This window comes from Symphalangus syndactylus, chromosome 8 (genome assembly GCF_028878055.3).
Source record: "Symphalangus syndactylus isolate Jambi chromosome 8, NHGRI_mSymSyn1-v2.1_pri, whole genome shotgun sequence".
Classification (NCBI taxonomy): domain Eukaryota; kingdom Metazoa; phylum Chordata; class Mammalia; order Primates; family Hylobatidae; genus Symphalangus; species Symphalangus syndactylus.
Genome location: NC_072430.2, coordinates 138,490,906 through 138,514,037, shown reverse-complemented (window position 1 = coordinate 138,514,037; position 23,132 = coordinate 138,490,906). Strand labels below are relative to the sequence as shown.

The 23,132-nt window shown below is 44.2% G+C and overlaps 1 protein-coding gene across 1 annotated transcript in view; it reads right to left on the bottom strand.

Moving 5' to 3' along the window:
• TRPM8 (transient receptor potential cation channel subfamily M member 8) overlaps window positions 1–23,132 on the bottom strand; it is a 160,822-nt gene that overhangs the window by 81,254 nt on the left and 56,436 nt on the right. The window contains exons 3-5 of the mRNA XM_063645322.1: window positions 18,991–19,115; window positions 9,793–9,914; window positions 6,247–6,320 (exon numbers count right to left, since the gene is read on the bottom strand). Of these exons, the coding sequence (XP_063501392.1) occupies window positions 6,247–6,320; window positions 9,793–9,909 (191 nt within the window). The 5' untranslated portion in view covers window positions 9,910–9,914; window positions 18,991–19,115. The remainder of the gene's footprint in view (window positions 1–6,246; window positions 6,321–9,792; window positions 9,915–18,990; window positions 19,116–23,132) is intronic.

The window sequence follows — 23,132 nt, the reverse complement described above, 5'->3', positions numbered from 1 at the left end:
GAGAGAGAGAGAAAGAAAGAAAAAGAAGGAAAGAAAGAAAGAAAGAAGAAAGAAAGAAAGAAAGAAAGAAAGAAAGAAAGAAAGAAAGAAAGAAAGAAAGAAAGAAAGAAACTAGTTTGATGTTTTATCCCTGGTGTTTATTTTCCCTTCATCAACAAGCTGGCTCTGTGCTGATAGGACAGAACAAAGCCCTGCTGTCATGGAATCTAGCTTCTGTCCATGGGGCTGTTATGAGACTGAGTTTCAGAAATCTGGAAACTTTATTCAGCTTCTGAAACAGTTCATAACACACAGGAGCCCTGAGTTGGCCTTAGCACCTCAGTACCAACCCTGCCAGTTTGCCCAGCCAGTAAGACTCTTCTGAAGTGAGGTGAGACATCCTTCCCATGGGCTGAACTCAATGGGAAGATGCATTCCCTTGGCAGAGACCCAAAATGTTCCAGACTCTAGAGAGATCATCCTTTCCTTATTGGACATTAGCTGCTAGAGAGACTTTCAATAATTTGGGGTAGATGAGGACAAACTGTGCGGTAAATGAACACAAGATCTTCTCATTAAAAATGCAATGGAACTAAATTCATCCATTAGGTGACACAGAGGCATAACAGGAAATTGGAAGAGGATAAAAAGACACGCAGTCAGTGGTAAATCCTCTTCCCCTGTGCCTTTGCCAACATACCACCTTCATTCAACAGATACTGACTGAAAATCCATTCTGAGTCAGCCCTGGGCTGAGCTTCACAGAGGCCCAAGATGAGCTGGATGTCCTTCCGGCCCTTAAGTTGGTCTCTTAGGAATAGCTAAGCATGACACCTGGCAAAGTGCAGAGGAACAAACAAACACCTCATTTTACTCTTGAACAGCCCCTCCCCTGTCAGGCTTGCCATGAGGGTTGGAAATGATGCACATTGTTTCTCTGGGCCTGGAATGTGGCACCTGCTCCATCAAGGTGACTTGGGCTATGGTGGTGCCATACATGCAAATCAAGGATTAATGAAGGCAGTGGCAACAGAAAAGAAGCAAAAATGCAGTTAAAAAAAATCTAAAAACACATTCTATGACGATTTGACCTCTCTATCCAGGGCATCCAGAGAGACGTGGTCCCCAAAGACAGGAACAACAACCAAGATTCCCATTTAGCCAAAAACAACCCCCGCTCAGTAAGGCACTGTTCACCCTCCTCCCAGCTTCCTTCTGCCTGCCCCACCCACTTGGTTCTGCATCTCTCCCTGCTGTCTCTCTGACCAATCTTTGGGCAAGATCCAAGGGTGCTAGGAATTCAAGGGGGCCGTGGCCAGTGGAGAAGGAGAATAGAGAGTTCTGTCCTGAGAAGGCTAGAGAATAGCAAAGTGGGAGACATGTTTGGTCACTGAAACAGGCCCTAAGGGCACAGCTCTCCTTTTATCAGTGGGTGACTCAATGTTCTGATTTGCCCAGAACAGTCTCAGTTTACACCTGTTGCCAAAGTCCTGGTAAGATCAGTGCCTCCATCACTCTTATCCGTGTTCTAGACCCCACGATAAAGTCTGTGGTCACCCATTCACCACTAACCTACCAGAAAAGGCATCCCCCTCTGGCAGATGTGGGTCAGTACCAAGATGCAGGGTCAGAAGATTCAACCCCACTCACTCCCAGCATTCTTGTGCAGAGCACAGCCCAGGCAACCATACATAGTGACTCTGGAGCAAGGATGCCCTGCACAGGCTGAGCCAAATAAAGATAAATAAACTGAGGAAATCCTGTTAGGGTTTGCTTCCAGCTGGACTCTTTATCTTATATTCTCTGTCCCCATGTTTCTGGCACATCAGGGCATTTAGCAAATGTCCTTTGAATGAATGAACAAATGAGTGAATAAATACATTGATTAGTCTTCTTTTAAATAGTTTGTATCCTCAATGATTTTTGTAAAGTAGGTATGTTTTCCTTCCAGAATACAAGCTTAAGTATACATAGCTGTTCATGGCCAGAGAAAGGCTATGTTTTCAAGATCTTCTTCACTGTTCACCTTATTTAACATATGGCAAAATGTAGGATTCATTCTAAAAGCACTCTGTGGCAGGAGGTCACATTTTTGTTTATAAGATGGTAATAGTAATATGCATTTCTATGACTGTTTCTAAAAACACAATAGGAGCAGAAATGAGTTGCTTTATGGGCAAATTTTATGACCAGTCCAGAAGCAGATAGATTCCCAGCCAAACTGTGGCCAAGTTTCCGCTGCCTGGAAGCAATTGGCTTCACCTGGAGTTGCTCTGCTGATAGTGATCTTCTTGAAGTACTGGAAGCCCAGGGTAACTCCCAAAGCCACTCAACAAAGAGATTCTATAATGAGGAACAAATGCTTCTCAGCAGCAATCCTCAGCAGCTTGCTCTCCTGGGGGTTGGGGATGCTGCTGGAGCTACATTGAGGCATGTCCCTGTTAGAGATGGTGCATTGACATGGACTCCAGTGAGACTGTCTCTTCTCTCCAGCCTCGTCTACACAGTAGGATCAAGATGAGCCTGTTCATATAACTGAATTGTGGAAATGTTCATAACTGACAGGCCCAAGGATGGGAAGTTAACCCAGGATTGACATAGGCATCCCTTTCTTAAGAATTTGAAATGAGGACCAAAAGAGCTGCTCCCGTCTTTCTGTAGGTCTAGGCCTGTGACATGGAAGATCAGGCACCACAACAAAATCATAGCTACTCTGAGAGAGAAGAGAACAGGTGTGCAGGGAGAGGTGGAGGCAGGAATGGGCAGAGGGGACCTGCTGAGTACCCCCTCATCAGTCGCTGTTTCTAACCACTCCAGAGGCCTGGCCACTCTCTGATCTTAGGTGGCATTTCTTTTTCCTTATAGTAAATCTCCTCTTTAGGTTTACGTAGTTGAGCTCCTTGTAACCGAAAGTCTTAATTACCACACAGTATGGAAATGATCCCTATTCAAAATATTTCTCAAGGCATTTAATATTTTCTAAAGCTATAACAATTGAGCTAGAGACTGGATCCAAAATCCCCCTCCAGCAGCAAACCCACCTCTGTTTTGGAACAGTTCCCAGGGCATTACTCAGTGTGGCCAAGAAAATGTCAACCAGAATTGAGCATAATGTTCTTAGCCCTCTCTCTTCCTAAGCGTTAGGGCACTTCCTGAGCCCAGGCTGCTTCCTGATGTTCCTCTTCTCTCTCCATAGCTTCCACTGTTCCACCATCCTTTGGGATCTGTCCAACCACCCAAGCTTATTGGGGGATGGGGGAGAGAATTCCCTGCCCCACTTGTTCTTGCTGTAACTGCAAACAGACTGTTGAGCCCTTTTCCCTGCTAAGGGTAGGGGTGTGTCGCAGGTGACCTTAGCCAAGAGAGCTGCCTGGCAGCTCTGGTCTATGGGCTGGTAGCCCTCTAAGCACCAATTTATATGAATTGCTTTATAAATGGAGAAGAGAGATTGCCAGGAAGGCATTAGGAGTGCAGATACCTGAAGGAGGAATAGGGATGAAAGATAGGAGAAATGAAGAGGACAGGAAAGCATCAGGACCCTAGTTCTACCCCCTTGGACCAAGTCTTAATCCTGTAGAACTACACTGTCCAATATGGTAGCCACTGACCTCACATGACTATTTAATTTTATATTTAAATTAAGTGAAATTAAATAAATTAAAAACAGTCCTTGGTTGTCCTAGTCACATTTCAAATGATCAATAGCCAGATGTGGCTAGTGGCTACCATATTGGATGGTGCAGACATAGAATACTTCCACCATGGCAGAAAGTTCTGTTGCACAGTGCTGCTGTTGTGAAGGTAGCGTTCTTTCTGTTTCTACCTGGAACCCAGCACGGCCAAGGAAGTGAGAAGTGACTAGAACAAACCCAGACCTAGGAGCTTACTACTCATAGCGTGCCAGAAGGTGGCTCCTAAGCTGGCAGCACATTTCAGAGGACACAGTTGCAGGGGCAAAGGTGCGGCACCATCTTGCAGTGGCATCCACAAGAAGTTAGAGTAGAGAGGCAAGGGTGGGTTGGGCTTAGCACCAGGGTGGCAACCCTGGGAACTCTCAGGGGAGACTTGGGCAGCTTATGTCATCTAGTGTGGCAAGTAACAGCAAAACCAGGGTATCAATATAATTAATCATCACTTTATTTGATGCCCTTGTCTGATGGGTAACTTAGATTACATGGAGTGATCCCACTACCTATGGAGAGAGAGAAATAATAAACATGGGGAATTCAGAGATTATAGAATCCTGCATCCTTGCATTCCTTCTGAGATGGGAACTGGAAGACCCTGAGGTGTTCCTGTGCTCCACTTGTGCTGCTGAGGGCTGTGGCTGCCCACCACATCTCCCTTCATTTTGACCCAGACTTGAGGTGCAATCAAGCACTGTAAGGTGGACAGCCATAGGTTTCCCTAACCTGCATCTACTTCCCCTTCCACTAGTAAGTGCACCCTGATTTTCCTTTGAGGAATCATGCCTTTCTGCACTGAGTTCACCTGGACACATCACCCAAGCCTTGCCAATCAACATATTCCACTGTCCAACTCAACTAATCCATCCTCTAGCCCCAGGGATTAGTTTAGAGATAGGCACATGCTCCAAGCAAGACCATTAAGAGCCATGAACATCAGCCCAGGACTTTTGATGGAATTGCTAGGAGCAATGCCCTCTTTGCTCTAACTGGCAAATGGAAAGCTGATAACGCACAACCAACAATGACCATTTTGCCTCCAATAGTGAAGAGCCTGTCCATCAGAGAAGGGCAGAAACAACAGGTGGAAAGAGACAGAGTCCTGGCGACATTGTGTAAGCCCTGGATCTGGCTATGCTTTTCAGCCACAAGATCCCATTATCACACCCCACAGAATCCCCATTCCAGCTTCCACTTATGCCAGTTAGATTGAACATCTGTAACTGAGAACATCTTGAGGAATTTGTTCTGCCCAAAGCAATGCCATTCTTAGAAAGGGAGGCAACTGAGGGTATAGAGAAGGCACAGCCTTGGAATCAGAAAGCCTGGGCTCAAGTCTCTCATCCGTCTTCCACTGGACATGTGACCATGGGTAAAATACTGAACCTCTCTGGGCCTCACTTGCCTTAAAGGTAATAACAGCTTCCTTGCAAGGAGGTTGATAGTATTAGCAATCCAGTATGTAAGTCCCATTCATGAAACATACAGGGGATAAACAGTGGACTTACAGAGCTTATACTTTGTCAGAATGACTCATGATGCATAAGTTTATACCAGTGACAAAGCAGAGATCTCTTAGTTTTTCTGGTGTTCATTTTCGAATTCACATGAAGTAAGATTTATGCTCTGAAGCATTATGGTAGGTATTTTATATGCTGCGTCATTGAATACCACAACCCATGAGGTATAATTTTGCTAGATTTTTAGGATAAGAGAATTAGCTTTAGAAAAGAGAATAATTGGCTCAAGGTCATGCAGTGAGGAGCCAGCCAAGTCAAGGTTGAAACCAAAGCTGGTTCTAAAGCTTTTTTCCTTATTTCTGTATCCTTCCTCTGTTCATTGCCTCTGTTCAACAGAGAGTCTTTTCATTATAAACTACAGCAGCAACTTGCAATTAATAGCTAGACTCTTTCTTGCATTGCCAGCCAACAAAAAAGAAGGGGCAGAGAGCAATAAGGAGAGTGGAAGGTAGGATGAAAATTGTTTAATTAGATTCAAATGCATCTTCTGCACAAAGGGTGAGCACTAGTCGACCCATTCACTCACTCACTTGCTCATCAACATTTATTGAAGATCTCCTGTAGGCTGAGCTGGTGAAGTCTGCTTTTGTAACCCAGCCTTAATGTTCCAAAACACATGAGACTTAGAGTAGATGAACACTCAATTAGAAGGAAAGACCTAAAGTCAACAGCAGGGAAGAAAAGCCTGACGGAGGAGCCAGTAAGATGGACATATGTACGCATGCATGGTATTGCCAGCCAACTGCTGTAAAACAACTTTCATTACCAAGGTCACTCAGGTGGGTTCCCAATCTCATGGGAATACTGAAGAGAGTGACAGCCTCCCTCAGTGACTTTTCCAACTATTGCCAAAGCTGAAAATACCAAACAAAATTGTATAGCTCTAAGTAACAACTATAAGCTCCTTGCCAGATGCTTCCTGCGCACACAATGTTTCTGAGAATTATGAGATGAAGACGTCTTTAATAATGAACTAGGGAGCATTTGTTTGTTTGTTGTAAGGGTGGTTGATAATTTTTTTGAATGTGGAAAGCAAAAATGGAGGGAAAATAGTAGCTTACGTGGCCTTGGAATCTTTGGTAAAGAAGACACATTCTCGTTTCTTAAAATTTGCTTGAATAAAATTCGCCAAGTCCTTTGGAGAGAGAACATTGAATAACACATTACTAATTTATTCTCACCCCTTGCTGATATTGATGAATACTAAATATGATGTAACCCCATTTCAAAGGCTTTAAGGTTACCACATATTCATAGCATCCAGCATTTGTTCATGCCTTTAGAGTACACAAAGTTTTTCTTTAAAGATGCATACATTAAAATTTTTATAACTAAATGGAAAATTTTTCTAAAAGTGATTTGGGCTTATCTTATATATAAACAGTATTATATACATACGAATTATGTTTTTCCACTTCTAAGGCTACCAGGGAGAATATAGGCATTGGATGATAGTTTTTCATAAATAATATATCAATGCAGATTCCCATTCCTCTTATGCTTGCTGTTTAAAAGAAGACATATTCCAAAAACCCTTCATAATTGTATTTATCCCTCCATGGGAGAGGTAGTTAGGCACATCTGGGACCTAATTCTGACAAAAAACCAAAAGCCTTTATAAACCAAAAGCTTCCCTTAAGTTAGCAGAAGCAAACTATTTGGAAACAAAGGAAAAACTCCTTTAAAAATACCTACATTCCTCAAAGTGGAAGAAGGTATTTGCATCATGTATGAAACATCATAAGATTGGTAGCCAGAATATATAAGCACTGTACATCAGTAAGAATGAGACAGACAATCCAATGGGAAAAAAATGGCCAAAGACAAGAGTAAGGATTCATTGAAAGAGAATAACCCATAAACATATGAAAGGAAGCTCAACCTCATTCAGAATGAGCAAATGCAAAGGAAAACCACAGTGAGATCCCATTTCACACCCACCAGGTTAGTAAAAATATCAAAGGCAATAAACACCCAGCATAGTTGAAGGGGAGGGCAGTGAGACTTCCCCATCCATCATGGATGGGGAAGTAAACAGGTACAACCATTCCTGAATATTGTCCAGTATTGCCAGTAAAGTTACCTCCCTGAGGAAGAGTCTCTGGTGGAGAAAGGCAGAATTGCCCCATGAATGACTTGCACACCCAGAATGCCTGGCAAAGCTGCCTGGCAATAAATATTCAGCCTCAGAGGGCTGCCTTTCCGTGGGGAGGTGGGGCTGCTAGGAGCTTCCTCTCCCTGGCAATCCAGTGCCACTTCCCACAGGTCACCAGATACTGGCAGCTGGAGTTCTCAGACAACTTTACACACAGTTGGCCTCGTAAGACAGGCCACTGGCGCCAGAGCCAGCCCTGACTTCTTATCCCCACCAGCAAGGCTGCCACCAGCCATGCACTGCAAAGGAGGAAGTCCTCTCTCCTGGAATGAAGTTCACAATGTGCCCCCTTCCTTTCTCACCCTCTGCCCCTGCAGGTCCTGCAGTATCAGAGAAGGCTGACCATGTGCCTTATCTTCCCAATCCTTTGAACATAAGCTTCCCCATAAGTCATATGTCTTAAACCCATATGTCTTAAACCCATGAAAGAGGGATGTTTACCTTCACCCACCAAGCCTCAACTCAAAGAATATTTTCCAGATAGACATGGCTTACACATCTAAGAATGTTAAAAGTGATATTGCTGTTCATAGCAAAGACCAGAAATCCACATGCCATCCCCCTTAGGGTGAATAACCATAAGCACACAGTAGGGCACAGCATAGCCGTGAAATAAATCAACAATGGTTACACGTCTCACCGTGGATGAATCTCAAAAACAGTTTTGAGAGAAAAAAAAAAGGAACTCACAAAAAATACTCATAGTACAATTCCGTGGATGTTCAAAACAGAACAAAACTAAACAATGTATTGTTTAGAGAGATACATATACTCAAGTCATAAAGTTATAAATAAAAGCAAGGAATGGGTAACACAAAATTCAGGATAGTGGTTATAACCTCTGACAGGAGAGAGGAAAGCCAACGGGGCGGCCACATGGAGGCGATATGCTATTTCTCAAGCTGGTGGTGGGCACAAGAACATTTTTTTCAATATTCTTTTTAAGCTGGAAATTCACCTGTATACATTCTTTTCTATGTATCTTTCGACGTAAACATTTTGAAAGCAAAAATAGCTTCAGTGCTCACCTGTACAGTTTTGAAAGTCTGTGATGCCCATTTTTACTTGTAATTTTTTCATCCACTTAACTAATTTCAAGTCTACTTAACAGGCAGGAAGAAAACAGCTGTGTAAGCTGTGTAATCAATGATCATGGAAGAAGGGTGATGATTTTTAAAAACTGTTTTGTTGCTTAAAAACCCTCTGAAAATGCACTTTGCAGAGGTGTGCATGTGCTTAGGGGGCAAAAAGGAACCCCCCCAAGAACTGAGATGCTCCTGCATGATCTCAGCAGTTCTACCCATAGGGATGCCTGCATCTGGGAGGGGGTCACCCGCAGGGGCTGAGGAGGGGAGACCCATCCAGCAGAAGGTCACAGCAGCAGGCTCGAGAAAGAGTCAGCCTCTGTCCATCTCCCAGGGCTCTGATGCCGAGGCCAGGTGAACCCCTCCAGAAGGGCCCTGCCAGAGGTGATTCATCACTGGGGTTGAAGGAAGACAGCAAGAGAGTAAACACCAGAAAAGCTACCACCGCCCTTGGCCCACTGTTTGCTTCTCCTGTGGCCAGGACTGAGGTGTGACTGGGGAGCAAGTGCAAGGAGGTGCTCAGTCCCCCCAGGCATGCAAGTGCAGAGGTAGCCCCTGAAGGCTGGCACCTCCTTAACGTTTGCATCAGGGGTGCCTCACTTGCCTAGCCCGGGCCCTGGGAGGTAGACCCAAGCTAGGGGAGAGCAGGTTTTTGTGTGTGTGTTTGTGTGTGTTTTCTTACAGCTCAATGATAGATCACAAAGTCAGCCCCCATGGAACCCACCAGTAAGATCAAAATCCTAAACAACACCCCAGACCTGCCCCCCACCACCAATTCCTACTTTCCAAAGCTGGCTGCTATCCTGACTTTTAACACCATAGTCCAGGAGAACTGGATGTCAGGCTGGAATGTTGTCTTAATTTCTTGACAAATGAGAGTGTTGGACAGGATATGAGAGTGTTGGACAGGATCTGAGAGTGGGTGGAAAACCTGCAGGAGGGAACTCAGCCCAGCATCAGCAGAGCCAGGCAGGGAGAGGCAGAAAGGTGCTAAGGACACACCTCCCGCTGGCACCCAATCCCCACTCCAGCTCACTCAAGAAGCCATGACTGGGCATGTCTGTGTCCTGAAGGCAGCGCAGAAGCTGGCTTGGAACCAGGAGAGACAGTGCGAAGCAGTGCAGCTAGGAGGCCATTACAAGAACAAATGCAGATGGACCTAAACTGAGACCCTTGCCATAGAGCTGCAGAAGGGACTGAGATTCAAGACTCAGACTGGAAGCAAGAGCACTGAGCATTAAGTAGTGAAAGGAATTTTAAAGACATGGCATTTAAAATTTCCTGAAAGTCAACGTGCAAATGCATGATTTGACACCTTATGAAGATTACAATGATAACCTTTCAAACAGGTGATGCGCATGACTTACACTTTCACTGTAAGACAAGTCTGTGCTCCGAGACGCGCTGGAGTACAGGGTCCGGGTGCTGTCCAGAGTGTCGTTCCTTCTGTTCCTCATGCTGAGCCTGGCTCCCCGAAAGGACATCTTTTCTGTGATGATGGGTGGAGGGGATAAGTTTGGGTCACAAACAGTAACAGGGCTTCCTTCAAAGCTTCACCCCAATTCCGTTTTCCCTCCACCCTCTCCCCTTTGCCATGTGCAATGTCCCACGCTCCATTCGGCCCACCTTGGTCATTGTGCCCCTGCCCCTAATTCCTCTTCACCCTCCAAGACCCCGATGGCATTTCCACCCCTCAGCACATCCTCCCTAGCCCCTCACCCCTGAGTCAGGAACCCCTCCTGGGTGCCCCCTGTTTGCAGTGGCCAAGTGCATGGCCCCACCAGACTGCAAGCTCTGAAAGGGCAGTCTGTACCACGTGCATCACAGTGCACTACTTCTGAGGGGCTTGCAATAGCTACTTGCTAAGTAATGAATTGAGGATGAAGGAAATTTACAGAGCAGACTATGGCTAGCAGCCTGTATTGGCCAGAGGACTTGGACCTCAGGCAGAAAAGAAGACCCCTGCCCCTGAAGGGTGGTGGGTAGGGCTTGGGGGTCAGCATGTCCCAGGTCCATCCTGAGACTCTAAACCCCAAGACTTCCCTCTTGGGCTCTGGAGCAGGCTGCTAGCCTGGGCATTGCAAAACCTTATCTGTCATGCAACGCTTCCTGGAGTCCCTGCTCTGTTTTTCTCACTCTAAGATGCCCCCATCCCATACTTCGGGGGCCCCTCTCCCCTCGTCTCCCAAACTCTAACTCAGACCCACATCCCAAGCTCAGGACAAAACCCATCAATGCCTACTCAGCCTCTGGGGTTGTCCTGCAGACACAGTAAATTAAAGCACCATCCTTCCCGCACACCGTGTCTCTGAGTCCCCTCCTCCTGGCTCCAAGCTCCTCCCTGTCTGTCCCACCACATCCCAGCAGCAGTCCTTCCTCCTCACCCCTTCCAAGGCTCTCGCGTTGTCTCTGCGCTTGGCAAGGGGGCCCTGCTGGTCTCCACCTCCCCGGCCTGACTGTGCCCACCTCCCTCTCTCTCTGGGCCTGGCTTTCCTATCTGGGGTCCCACCCTCTGTCCAGAATGCTCTTCCCCATACCCCTCCAGCTGTCATCTCCTGCTCATCCTCCAGGCTCAGCTCACTTATCACTTCCTCAGGGAGATGCCCCACAATGCCCAAGCTGAGCAAGTGCTCACCTGCCTGTGTAGCCCCTTCAACCTGCACCAAGCTGTGGGCATCATGATTTGTTTAATGATCTGTTGACCCCTGTTAACTTGCTGAGGCCAAGGACTGTATCTTCTTCACCACTAGACTTCCAGGGCCTGGCACAGTGCATAAAGGAGATCTGCATACATATTTATTGGATGAATAGTTTGATTGAATCAATACCCCCTCGCAAATCCTCCTTCGGTTTGCAAACTACTTCCACGTCACCTTCTGTAACTCCCGAATGCAGAAATGTCTGAGACACAGAGCAGACCCACCACTCAGCCACACTCCGCTCTCAGACCCTCAGCCCAGGGGCCATGACTCCTCCATCCAGATCGCCCATCCCAGGCCAGCCACAGGCCTCCCACACCTCAGAGACTGGCACTGCTTTAAAACGCACTCAGAATGGTTGGTCTAGACTGTTTAAAACAACAAGCGCTTCTTTTACTTCTCTCCCCAGGCATTTCAAAGAGAAGCTGAGAGTATTAATTGGCACTTTACATACATTACTGCAAAACCACACATCAATCCTGCAAGGTATTCACTATGATTCCCTTACAGCAAATTGCTTCTAAGTAGGGCACCAAGGCTTAGGAAGTGACTTCATTTGCCTTGAAATGAAAAACTGTTTATTTTACTGCAACACAAAAGGGGTATTTTTGCCTTCAAATCACATTTCTATCGAACAAAACATTGGGAAGCCATTTAAGAGATGCAGCAAATAGCCCTCCTCTGACATTCCGAATGCCTTTCTCAGCAGCTGGTAGTCTCAACTGGTTCTCTGAGACCAGTTGATATGCAAGTTGGTTGACTCTGGGTCTTGGCATACAGTCTTAGACAGCAGCTATCCCAGGACTGCAGGTTTGTTGACCTTCTAGACACATTCTTGCAGGACTTCAGGCTCAGAAGTAAAAGAAGCTTTGGAAGAAGGAACCTAAGGCCTGAGATCCAAGAGAAGCGATATAGGAAGAGAGCGGCTGGGTCCCTGGAGAGTGAGAGGAAGGGGTCTGCGGAAAAGGAGATGCCCCTGAAAGAGAGAGAACGGGAAAGGCAGGGGGAGAAAGCCGATCCCTTGATGCGTCATGTGCCAGGGAGAAGTAACAAAATCACACTGCCAGATCCTGCGATCCAAAAGTCCCTGGAAAAAAAGGGGAAAGGGCTGGGATGTCCATGCCCAGCATGAGTCCTTCCGCTCCTGATTCGCCCACCTTGGACTTCTCTGTCAGTGTCAGGAGAAGGTCCCTGGGGATGATCCTAGCACAGCAAAGCCTAGGAGGAACCTGTGAGAAGCTTATCATCCATGGGGATGTCTTCTTATTGCATTCAACACTTTCCCCCCAACACTGTAAAAGTAGTTCTGTTTTTATGAGAGTTTTGATCTGGTAAAGAAAATCCTGACTGCAGCCTCCCTTCTCTTCTTTCTGCCCAGCATGTTCCCCTTATTCTGAAGTCCTGATAGTTTACTGATTCTAACCAGATATTGATCCGAAATTTTCACATTGATCATAAGCTTTCTTTACATGCAAACTCAATTTTGGCTGTTTTTGTTTTTTTCCAGCTTGGGACAGTTTGTTGTTGTTGTTGTTGTTGTTTTATTGGTTTCTAGTTACAGCCTCCCCAGGGAGAAGAGAGAGTGAGGTGCTTCCCCAGGCACAATGGAAGCTGAGACTAGAAGTCTCAAGACCCACCAGTGAAATGTTTAATTGACAGTCGTCTTTATTTCTAATGAAACTTGCGCCCTAATCAGGTGTGGCAAAGACTGGCAGCATCGTGTGACCCAATGTCAAACCAGAGAATGTGCTTGAGATGTGCAGTGGATGCCGGCCCTTGGAGCCCTGCATGGTAACCTGGTGCCAGCAGCACTGGGCAGGCAGAGCACGGCAGCAGGGGACATGGGGCTATGTCCCTCCACTTTATCCCACCCCACCAAGGAGGGAAAACCTTGGTACAGCTGCACCACACCTGGCTGTGGCCATTGCTAGAGGAGCCATGGAGAACACTGGAGATTCGTCATGTCAGTAACAGGCCTTTCCAAAGAAGAGAATGCTCTACTTACAAGAGACAGTTATCAAAAAATCAACAGAATAAATCTTCCCCGAGATAAAGAAAGATTTGAGTCTTCACAATAAAAATATCACTGGGTCTGCTGCCAAGCAAAATTAATAGGGCCAGCGGTATCCAGATGAAATCATTTAAGTATAAGAATAAACATAAAAATGGCCGGGCACGGTGGCTCACGCCTGTAATCTCAGCACTTTGGGAGGCCGAGGCAGGCGGATCACGAGGTCAGGAGACCGAGACCATCCTGGCTAACACAGTGAAACCCGTCTCTACTAAAAAAAAAAAAAAAAAAAAAAAAAAAAAAAAAAAAAAAATATTAGCCAGGCGTGGTGGCGGGTGCCTGTAGTCCCAGCTACTCAGGAGGCTGAGGCAGGAGAATGGCGTGAACCTGGGAGGCAGAGCTTGAAGTGAGCCGAGATCGTGCCACTGCACTCCAGCGTGGGTGACAGAGCAAGACTGTTTCCAAAAAAAAAAAAAAAAGAATAAACATAAAAACATACAAGCAATATAGCAGAAAAAAATTACTAAAGGAGAAAAACCAGGCTGGTATAAAACTTCTCTTCTTCAACACTATAAACTAGAAGAAAATGGAACAGTGTTTACATTTTTTCAAGAAGGAAAAGATTGTGATCTAGGAATTGTATCCTGAGCCAATTCAGCTGTGAGGGCAGTAGAAAGACACACTCAGGAATGGGGAACAAGGAAGGCAAACACACATAACTTTAGGCAGCTCTGGAAAGGGAGACAGGGAGGCTGGAGGGAAAATGTCAGATATAAATAATAAGTAGAGACGACATGGTAGAGGTTTTTTTTCAGTTTAAATGTTTATATTTTATCTCAGTGCAGAAAGAATTGAAGAAACTTACTAAAATATTACGTAAAACAAAGGAACCAAAGAGAAATAAATGAGCTGAGGATAAAATAAGAGAAAGAGACTGGTTAAGTGAGAGGCTTATCCAGCCACAGGGGAAGCCTGTTCCGAGGTCCTCAGGGGGCACTAGAAATCATGCCCTAAACTTACCAATGGCCAGAGCAAAGGGGTTGTAAAAAGAAAATAAAATTTTAGGACCTTCCAGGTTGATTATGCCAATGGGGAAAGTGAAGCTCTGCAAACAGAGTCACATAGCACGGCTATTTTTGCACAACCCTTGCTGACTGACTTTTGCAAGGGTTGTGCAAAACCAGATGGAGATGTTATACCTTAACCAGACTCCCTATCCTTCATTCTAACCTAGACTTAATGATGTTGGAGACAGAGACCCTTGCGACTGTAACCTCTTTACAACAGACTGTTAAGCAACCCCGTTAGAGTATAAACAATAGTACTCAATCAAATCTTACATCTGTACGGTAGCCTTCATACAGAAAATGTGTTTCTGGCCGGGCATGGTGACTCACGCCTGTAATCCCAGCACTTTGGGAGGCCAAGGCGGGTGGATCACTTGAGGTCAGGAGTTCGAGACCAGCCTGGCCAACATGGCGAAACTCCATCTCTACTAAAAATACAAAAATATTAGCTGGGTGTGGTGGCGGGCACCTGTAATCCCAGCTACTCGAGAGGCTGAGGCATGAGAATCCTTTGAACCTGGGAGGTTGCAGTGATCCGAGATCATGCCCCTGCACTCTAGTCTGGGTGACAGAGTGAGACTCCATCTCAAAAAAAAAAAAAAAAAGAAAAAAAAGAAAAGGTGTTTCTGTTCAGCACCTCTGGCTTTGCCTGTATAAATGATCTTCCCTTTTCCCCATCCCAGGTGCAGTGATCACCATCCTTTGCTGTCATTCTGCTGTCTGGATGGCTGCTCTCATCTTTGCACTTGAATAAACTCTTTTAATTGGATCCTGAGCCTTTTGATTATTTTAGATTGACAGGATGAACATAGTCAATTACAAGCTTCGCAGCATCCATAAACTAACTTCAAACCCACATTCCCTCATAGAGAGGCCAGGGTGAAAAGAACTCCTGCATTTGGGGACAGGTAGGATGAGGAGGATGGGGTGATTGTAAAGGGGCAGAGTGAAGGGGCTTTTTTAGTGATGGAAGAGTTCCAAAATTTGGTTGTGGCAGTAGTTATACAAATCTACTCATGTGATAAAATTGCATTAAACTATACACACATGAACGAATGCATGTCCACGCGGTGAAATCTGGGGCCGGACATGGTAGTTCATGCCTGTAATCCAAGCACTTTGGGAGGCCAAGGGGGGTGGATCACCTGAGGTCAGGAGCTCGAGACGTGCCTGGCCAACATGGTGAAACCCCACCTCTACTAAAAAAATACCAAAAATCAGCCAGGCGTGGTGATGGGCACCTGTAATCCCAGCTGCTCAGGAGGTTGAGGCAGGAGAATCACTTGAATCCAGGAGGCGGAGGTTGCAGTGAGCCAAGATCACACCATTGCACTCCAGCCTGGGCAATAAGAACTAGACTCCATCTCAAAAAAAAAAGGTGAAATCTGATAAAGCCTTTGCATTGTGCCAATGCCAATTCTCTGGTATTAATCTTATATGATAGTTATGTGAGGTGTCACCATTGAGGGGAACTGGGTGAAGAGTACACAGACCCTCTCTACACTTTTTCCTCTTCCACTTCCTGTGAAGCTATAATTATCTCAAAATAATAAGTTAAAAGAAAAATGTCTATGCCAAAAGCATGCTGGGCCACATAGTGGTAAATATCCCCGCACGGCCATGCAAGACTTACAGCACTAAACTTAGCCTGGCTATTTCTTAGAATGTCCTGAATGCAAGTTGAAGCTATGCCATTAAAGTAAAATTCAATGGAATTATCTCCATGGCAGGCCCAAAGGATGGGACCTTCATAGAGAGACAGCTAAGGATTTGTCCAGTTCTAGGATTTACTTGTTTAACTATGTAAAACTTTGCTTTCGTGTTTTTAGTCCATAATCTCAATTATTTTTATTTATGGTCTTTACTCTCAAAAATTTCAAATGGGCCTGATGAATTTAATGGAATCTTAATGACCACCATAGAGATAACCTCAGTAAAAATTAAAATCAAGATGGACTCTTGAAACACCGTTCACATTTTTTCAAAACTTCACAATAGACCTACCATACCTATCAGGAGAGAGAGCAGTTACAAACTAAGGACCAACAGTTCCTACAGTTTCTCACACAGGAAACTATACATCATCCTGCAGGCTGACTCACTGGACTCATTAAAACTTAGAGCACTGGGCCCCACCTCAAGAGCATGAGATGTCTGGAGTGAGCCCCAGATTCTGCATCTCTAGCAAGTTCCCAGGTGCCAATGAGGTGGCCTCAGGACCACATTTAGAGGACCACTGGGTCACAGATCACACCAAGGACCCCCCTGTCCTTAAACTGCAATAAAATGTTTCCAGAGCATATAATCAAATCTTTTCGAAACACATGCAGGTAACTGATGGGATATGTTCAGGAGGCAATATCATGTTAATTTTGGCTTTGTCTTCTTGTGTAGTCACAACTTGAACGTCTGAACATTACAATTTGTCCTGCTTGCACATGAAACATGCATCTCCAACAGACCAGGAACACCATCCAAATGTCAGTAATAAATAACTGCTATGTATTGTGTCATGTCTATTATGTGCCAAGCACTGTACTTGTAATAAAATAATAATCCATATAACTCATGGCAAGATGGATCCATGTAAATACTCTTTACATGGATACTTTAAAGAGTATTTACATGGATCTGTCTCCTCATGAGTTATATGAATTATTATTTTCTCCTTTAGATGGATGACAAACCAAGTCACAGAGAGGTTAGGTAACTTTCCCAAAGTCACACAGCTGATAAGTAGTGGATGAGAATTCAAAATCAAGCAGGCTGGCCTGAGATCCAATCTTAAACATTAAGCTAATTTGTGCCACTTTACAGCTTTAAGAAGAAATAGATTGTCATCTTAACAACATATTAGTACACTGCCAAAATTTAAACAAAGGATTACAAACCTCATTTTGTTTGTTGAGGGGAGATGTTGGCCATGGTACTATTTTTATTATCAATGGTCATGAATAATTTTAAATAGTCTAGAAGTCACTCATGAACAACAGAATATTCATGCATCCTTTGAACTCAATACAAAAAAAATAGTGTGCTATCTTATTATCCTAATAAAAAAAGACTCCTGGCATGTTTTATAAGTTGCTTTTTAGCCCACCTATCACCATGGTCAAATCAGTCCTAAAGTGTCATTTTCAAGCAGGATTGTCTAGTTCTAAGTCTCTTTCTGATAAAAAAAAAAATGGGATGGGAGGAGAAACAAGATGTTTTCCTTTGCACACTGAATGAGACAGGAAAAACTTGTTCATGCTCTAAGGAAAATGCTCCAAAGGGCCCCACACCAAACCCCAGCCATCTCCACTCTTTGAGCTATCAATTATTCATGAAAATGGTGAGTATAACACTTGCAGAAGCTTCAAATATAAATGACACCATCCAGAGAGATCTCCTCCACTCTTATTTTGGCAGGGGCATAGCAGTGGTGCATACAAGGGTTACAATACCTGAAAAGGTCACTAGGCATCTGTGCCTCCACATCTCAGTAACCACCAGGAGAGAGCTGAGATTTATTTTGTTATAGGCATTATCCTGTTTTTCTAATTGCCTCTATCAGCCAAACTTTTTTAAGTTTGAATAGATGGATGAAAACTAGGAAAATAGCAAAAGCCAGTGGAGGCTCCCGAAATCATTGACCCCAAGGTATCCTGCTCCAAAAAGCAGAAGTGAGAAACAGGAGGTAGATACAGGCAGCAGGTGATGCTCCAAGATGCTATTTGCTGAGAGCCTCTTAGAATAAGAGGAAAGGCAGGGGTCCCTATGGAGCCTGGACCCCTACTGTCTTCACAGATGCCAAGAATGATATCAGTTCTTAGGCAAGACAAAGATAGTAATAATTAGTATTATAAATTGTAATGTAATTATAATTTATAATGTAATTATATTATTTATATAACAATTATATTATTTGTAATATAATTATAAATATATTATTAATAATAATAGCTTTTTTCCAAATCATAAATAAATATGCGTCCAAAGTCACAACCTTGGAAGTAAGTTCTTTGCACTGTCAAGATTTTGACAAGCTAAAACTTCTATCATGATCAGTATCTTTGTATTAGCACATATAGAATAGGCTTAAGGAATAACGATTTCCTTATGTTCAGCTCAAGAATCCCAACACTGAAAAAGTCAGCACTGGCCATAATGGATTGAAAATTAAATGGAAATAAAACTTTAATTATTCATCCAGACTTTCAGTGTTTCTCTCTTGCCTCTGAATGATACAAATGATGAGCCTGTTTCAACAGGCTGGAAGAACCGAAGGAAACACAGTGTGTAAAAACAAGCCAAATATACCCTCTCCTTTCATTATGAAAGAATATTTACTATTTGAATGCATTATTTCTTGGTGTTAATTTACATTTCACCATAGTCTTGATTCAAGAAAAACTTGTTTTATTATGTTCCCAATAGGATTGCTTCAGATAGTCAGTTGCAGAGTTCGGATGCCAGTGAATTTTTGATTAAAGCTCATTTAGGGAGTTTCTAACTCCTTCAATCAGAAAAAGAAAACTGTAATTGTATTTAAAGTCATTCAAAAATCCAGCAAAGATTTCAACATTTCTAAATAAATCTAAGTGAGGATTAGATATATCTGTGAACCCGCATTTTGCTTATGCCCACAACTCTTTGAGGAATTTAAATTTTTGTCTTCCTTTAGTTTCAAATCTTCATAGAAAAACTAAATGATGCCCCTCCCAGAAACACAAACTCACACTATTCTACAAGTTACAGCAATGGCAACATTTAAGGAGAAGCAAAAAGCAAAAGTTGATGACATACCCTAAGTGGCGGTTTTTATCAAGCAGGATTTTCTTTCACCCAAGGATCCTGCTGGTCTCTCAGCACAGGAGGAGGAAAGCTTTTATAACTGGAATTTTCTTAGCCCCGCCTTCTTCTCTGAGGTTCTTTTAAGCAGAGGAACAAAAAACTTAAGCCACTGAAATTGCAAGAAGACTCCTAAAGCCTCCAAGCACAGCAGCAATTTAGCAATGGAATACGAGTAGGGAATGGATAATTAGCGAACATGGTATTTTAAATGCTACTAAAGAAATGATACCGCTCTTAGCTTGACAATAACACCATAGTATGAAATCATACTAATATTTAATTTCTGCAATTAATGGCACATTTTAAAAACCACAAATAAAATGGGAAATGCTCATTATAGAAAGCAATGACAAGATTAATTAATAAATTAAAAGCTCTTAATTAAGATTAGGCAAAAATTATTAAATAGAGGAAATTTAACCAACATGGCTTTTTTGCAGATTTTGTGAGCTTTCCTCATACCAACTAAATGCAGTATTGGGCCGGGCAAGAGGGCATCATGGAGGTGAGCAAATCCAACTTCATTAACTTACAGCTATTTCCTGTCCCCTTTAAACTACACTTTGGAAGAACTCTCCTAGAAGAAATAAGTAACAATTGTCAGTGGGCAACTTTCGGTCATTTTCCTTAAATCATGTGCCACAAACATAATAGTTATATTACAACTAATGTTCCTCTGTTTTGGCCATTATTTCTACTATATTATTTTCATATGAAGCATATGTCATAGAGAAATACAAATAGAATAGTGTATTTTAGGAAGTGATTGCACAAGACATACACTTGCAAAAAGGTTAGAGATGAAAGAGAAGGAGTGTGAAGGGGCTTTTTGCAAAGGCAGAGAGATTTGAGCAAGGTCTGAAAGGAAGGATAGGGTTGTAGTGATAACTCCTGCAGAAAGCATGTTCAATTCAAGAAGAAAACCCCCTCGACAAAGAGAGACAAAAGACTCCAGACAGAGGTCTCAAATTCAAATATTCCAAAGCTCAGACAGGTCATAAAGATGAAGGAAGCAGGCAAGTGTAAGGTAGTAGGGAAGGGTGGGGGCTGTGGAAAACTGGAAATGATAGATTTGAATGAGGACCCATGTGAGAAGAGATCCAGCCAGAAACAGAGAGAGAGAATCAGAGAAATCTCAGAATTACTCTAAATATGGGTCCTAGGACTAAAAACTCCCATACCCAGCATGGTCCCCAAGCACAACTATAGCACTGCACAGGGGAGCAAGTCGATCTGAGGAGCAGAGCAGCAAAATGAGCTTTTTAGCTGTTAGAAATATTGAGCCAGCCGGGTGCAGTGGCTCATGCCTGTAATCCCAGGACTTTGGGAGGCTGAGGCGGGCCAATCGCTTGATGTCAGGGGTTCAAGACCAGCCTGGGCAACATGACAAAACCCTGTCTCTATTAAAAATACAAAAATTAGCCAGGTGTGGTGGCACGTGCCTGTAATCCCTGCTACTCAGGAGGCTGAGACATGAGAATCCCTTGAACCTGGGAGGTGGAGGTTGCAGTGAGCCAAGATCAGGCCACTGCACTCCAACCTGGGTGACAGAGTGAGATTCTGTCTCAAGAAAAGAGAGAGAGAGAGAGACAGAGAGAGAGAGACAGAGACAGACAGAGAGACAGAGAGGGGGAAATATTGAGCCAATTAATTAAGCTCATGTGGACTTCTCTCCTTTATTTTCTGGTTATTAAGCAAGTCTTTTGTTCTATCTCAATTTTCATTCTAAATCCAAACTTGTTTTATCCACAACAGATAATGTATGATCTGGCCTGAACAAGTTGTATTCAAATATCTTTAGCAAGTCCTTAAAAATCGTACGTGAATGGATCCTTGCTGTAAGTAAGCATTCTCATGAAACGGGAGTGAGAGAGATGGAGATAAAGAGGTATAAGTAGAGGTGCACATATATAATGTACAGATTTACCATTTCATCCAAGATGCAACAAAATGCCCAATTCATCTAGCAAGGTAGACAGAAATCGTTTTGCTTTGTTTTGTTTTGTTTTTTTAAGATGCTGGATTGTTGCACTATCTGTTAATGCCAGAAGGTGGCTGCCCTGAGCAACCTCAGTCACACAGAGACGTCTTCAGCCACTTACTCCCCAAAGCAGGTTTCAAAAGTGAATTAACAGCATTGTCCTTGCTCGTCCCTGAACACCTTCCTCCCCCACTAAGATGAGCAGAGCCATTCTGCATACTTCCAGCTAAATGTGTAGACTCAGACTCTCAGCTCAGCTTCCCTATTTTTTGTGCCATGAGAAAACATTAAAACTGAACAAACTGTAGGTGGATGACAATGATGGTTACAGACCAATGTGAATGCATTGATGCCACTGATGCTGCACTGTACTCTCTGGCTGAGTTTGCTGCACTGGAGCTGGTGGAAGGGACAAGGCTCTCTGGTCAGTGTGGAAGGCCTCCCACCCTGGGCATTCCATGAAAAGTCTGCCCCTGTGAAGAGTCCTGTGGAGGCTGCACTGCAGCCACCCATGAGCCTGCCTCCCTCTCTTGACCATATGCAGGAAGCTGGAGTTCTGGTTGGGTCCTGATCTTACCTTCTTGGCAGGAGCCCAGGCCTCCCTCTGAGGCCTTGATGAGGAGAGAAGCCTCAGGTAGTAGTTGAGGGTCCAGGGGCCACTGGTCCACACTGCAAAGAAGAGGCTGCTTCCCGCTACTAGTAAAAGGAGGACCGGCAGGGCTCATTCTGCTCCTCTCATTAATCTTAGTCCTAGCCAAGTGTGGAAGGGAATTTGGCACACTGGTAGCAACTGATGGAGGTGGGCACATACTCCCAAGTTAGAACTCTGGTCACTCAAGGACATCAGGTGTCTTTTATAATAAGCCTTGTATAGGAGGCACAGACACTCCCTGACACAAACTAACTCCTGAGAAGAGCACATTGCAGCTGATGAACACACAACTGGGAGGCCCATCAAGTCATACATCCTTCCTCCCATTGTGCAAAGGGTGCAGTGGGTGCTACCCATAACCCCGTCTCTTGGCCTCTCCTGGTAGGAGACCCAAGATCTCACCTTTTCCAGGAGAATTAACAACTTACCCTTTACTTCTGCAGGCTCCACGGCTTCTGTCCCCCTGCATCCTCCAACCATCCCAGCCACTGTTTTATAAACTTTAATATTGGTGTAGGTCATCAGGAAGAAGAAAGGTTACCATGGGACCATAGGTGCAAATATGCAATGAATCTGTTGCCAAGACCCTGGTCCTTCCCAGTGAGTGTATTCAGCCTAACACCATGGGCTGACCATGCCAGCTCCTGGCATATCAAATGCTAAGAAAGCTCTGAGGGCAGTAAGTATAGGGCATCTGCTCCACCACAGTGGACTGGCTGAGGAAGCCTGCACACAGTGCTAGAACATTGCTTTCATGAGCAACACAGGCAGGTCCCAAAGCATAGCCATGGCCCAGGAGGAGGCTTGTGGCACCTCATCCACACAAAGCCCTTGAGTTCTCCAGTACCTGTGCACAGACAGCCCTTGTATCCAGCCTCTGAGCTACCCCCTCCCATACATACAACACCCTCTAGGCCTCTCAGTGGCCCAGGCCTCCCTCACTGTTTGTTCATTTTAGTCCCAAAACTGCAGTTCCAACCGTTTTCCTGGCTGTCTTCAAAAATGACCTTCCTCTCGGACTACAGCCTTCAGTTCACCATCTCTGTTCTAGAAAGTGCTCCACTCTTTAATATTCTGTGACCTATACACTGACAGTCAAAAAGAAGCCAGATCCTTGGCTATGCTTCCTATGTCAACAGCACGGCTGCTTCACTACCTCACCAACTCAACATTGCTTATGGCTTAGGCAACTCATCCATCTAGAACACACCATTCCATAGGAACTGTGGCCTGTACCTCAACTTCTCTGATATAATTTTGAGTCTGGAAAAGTTTCTAGCTGATATAGTGCAAGTTAACATAGAGATCCATAGGACCCTCTAGCATGCAAAAGAACAGTACAAATAATGCATTTATAGGTCCCAGAAGCAATGACCTGATGGGAAGCTCCTAGCATAAAGTGTGCTTCCAACATGTATAGCCCACACTTGCAAACAACCATGGAATCCTTCTCAGCCACTC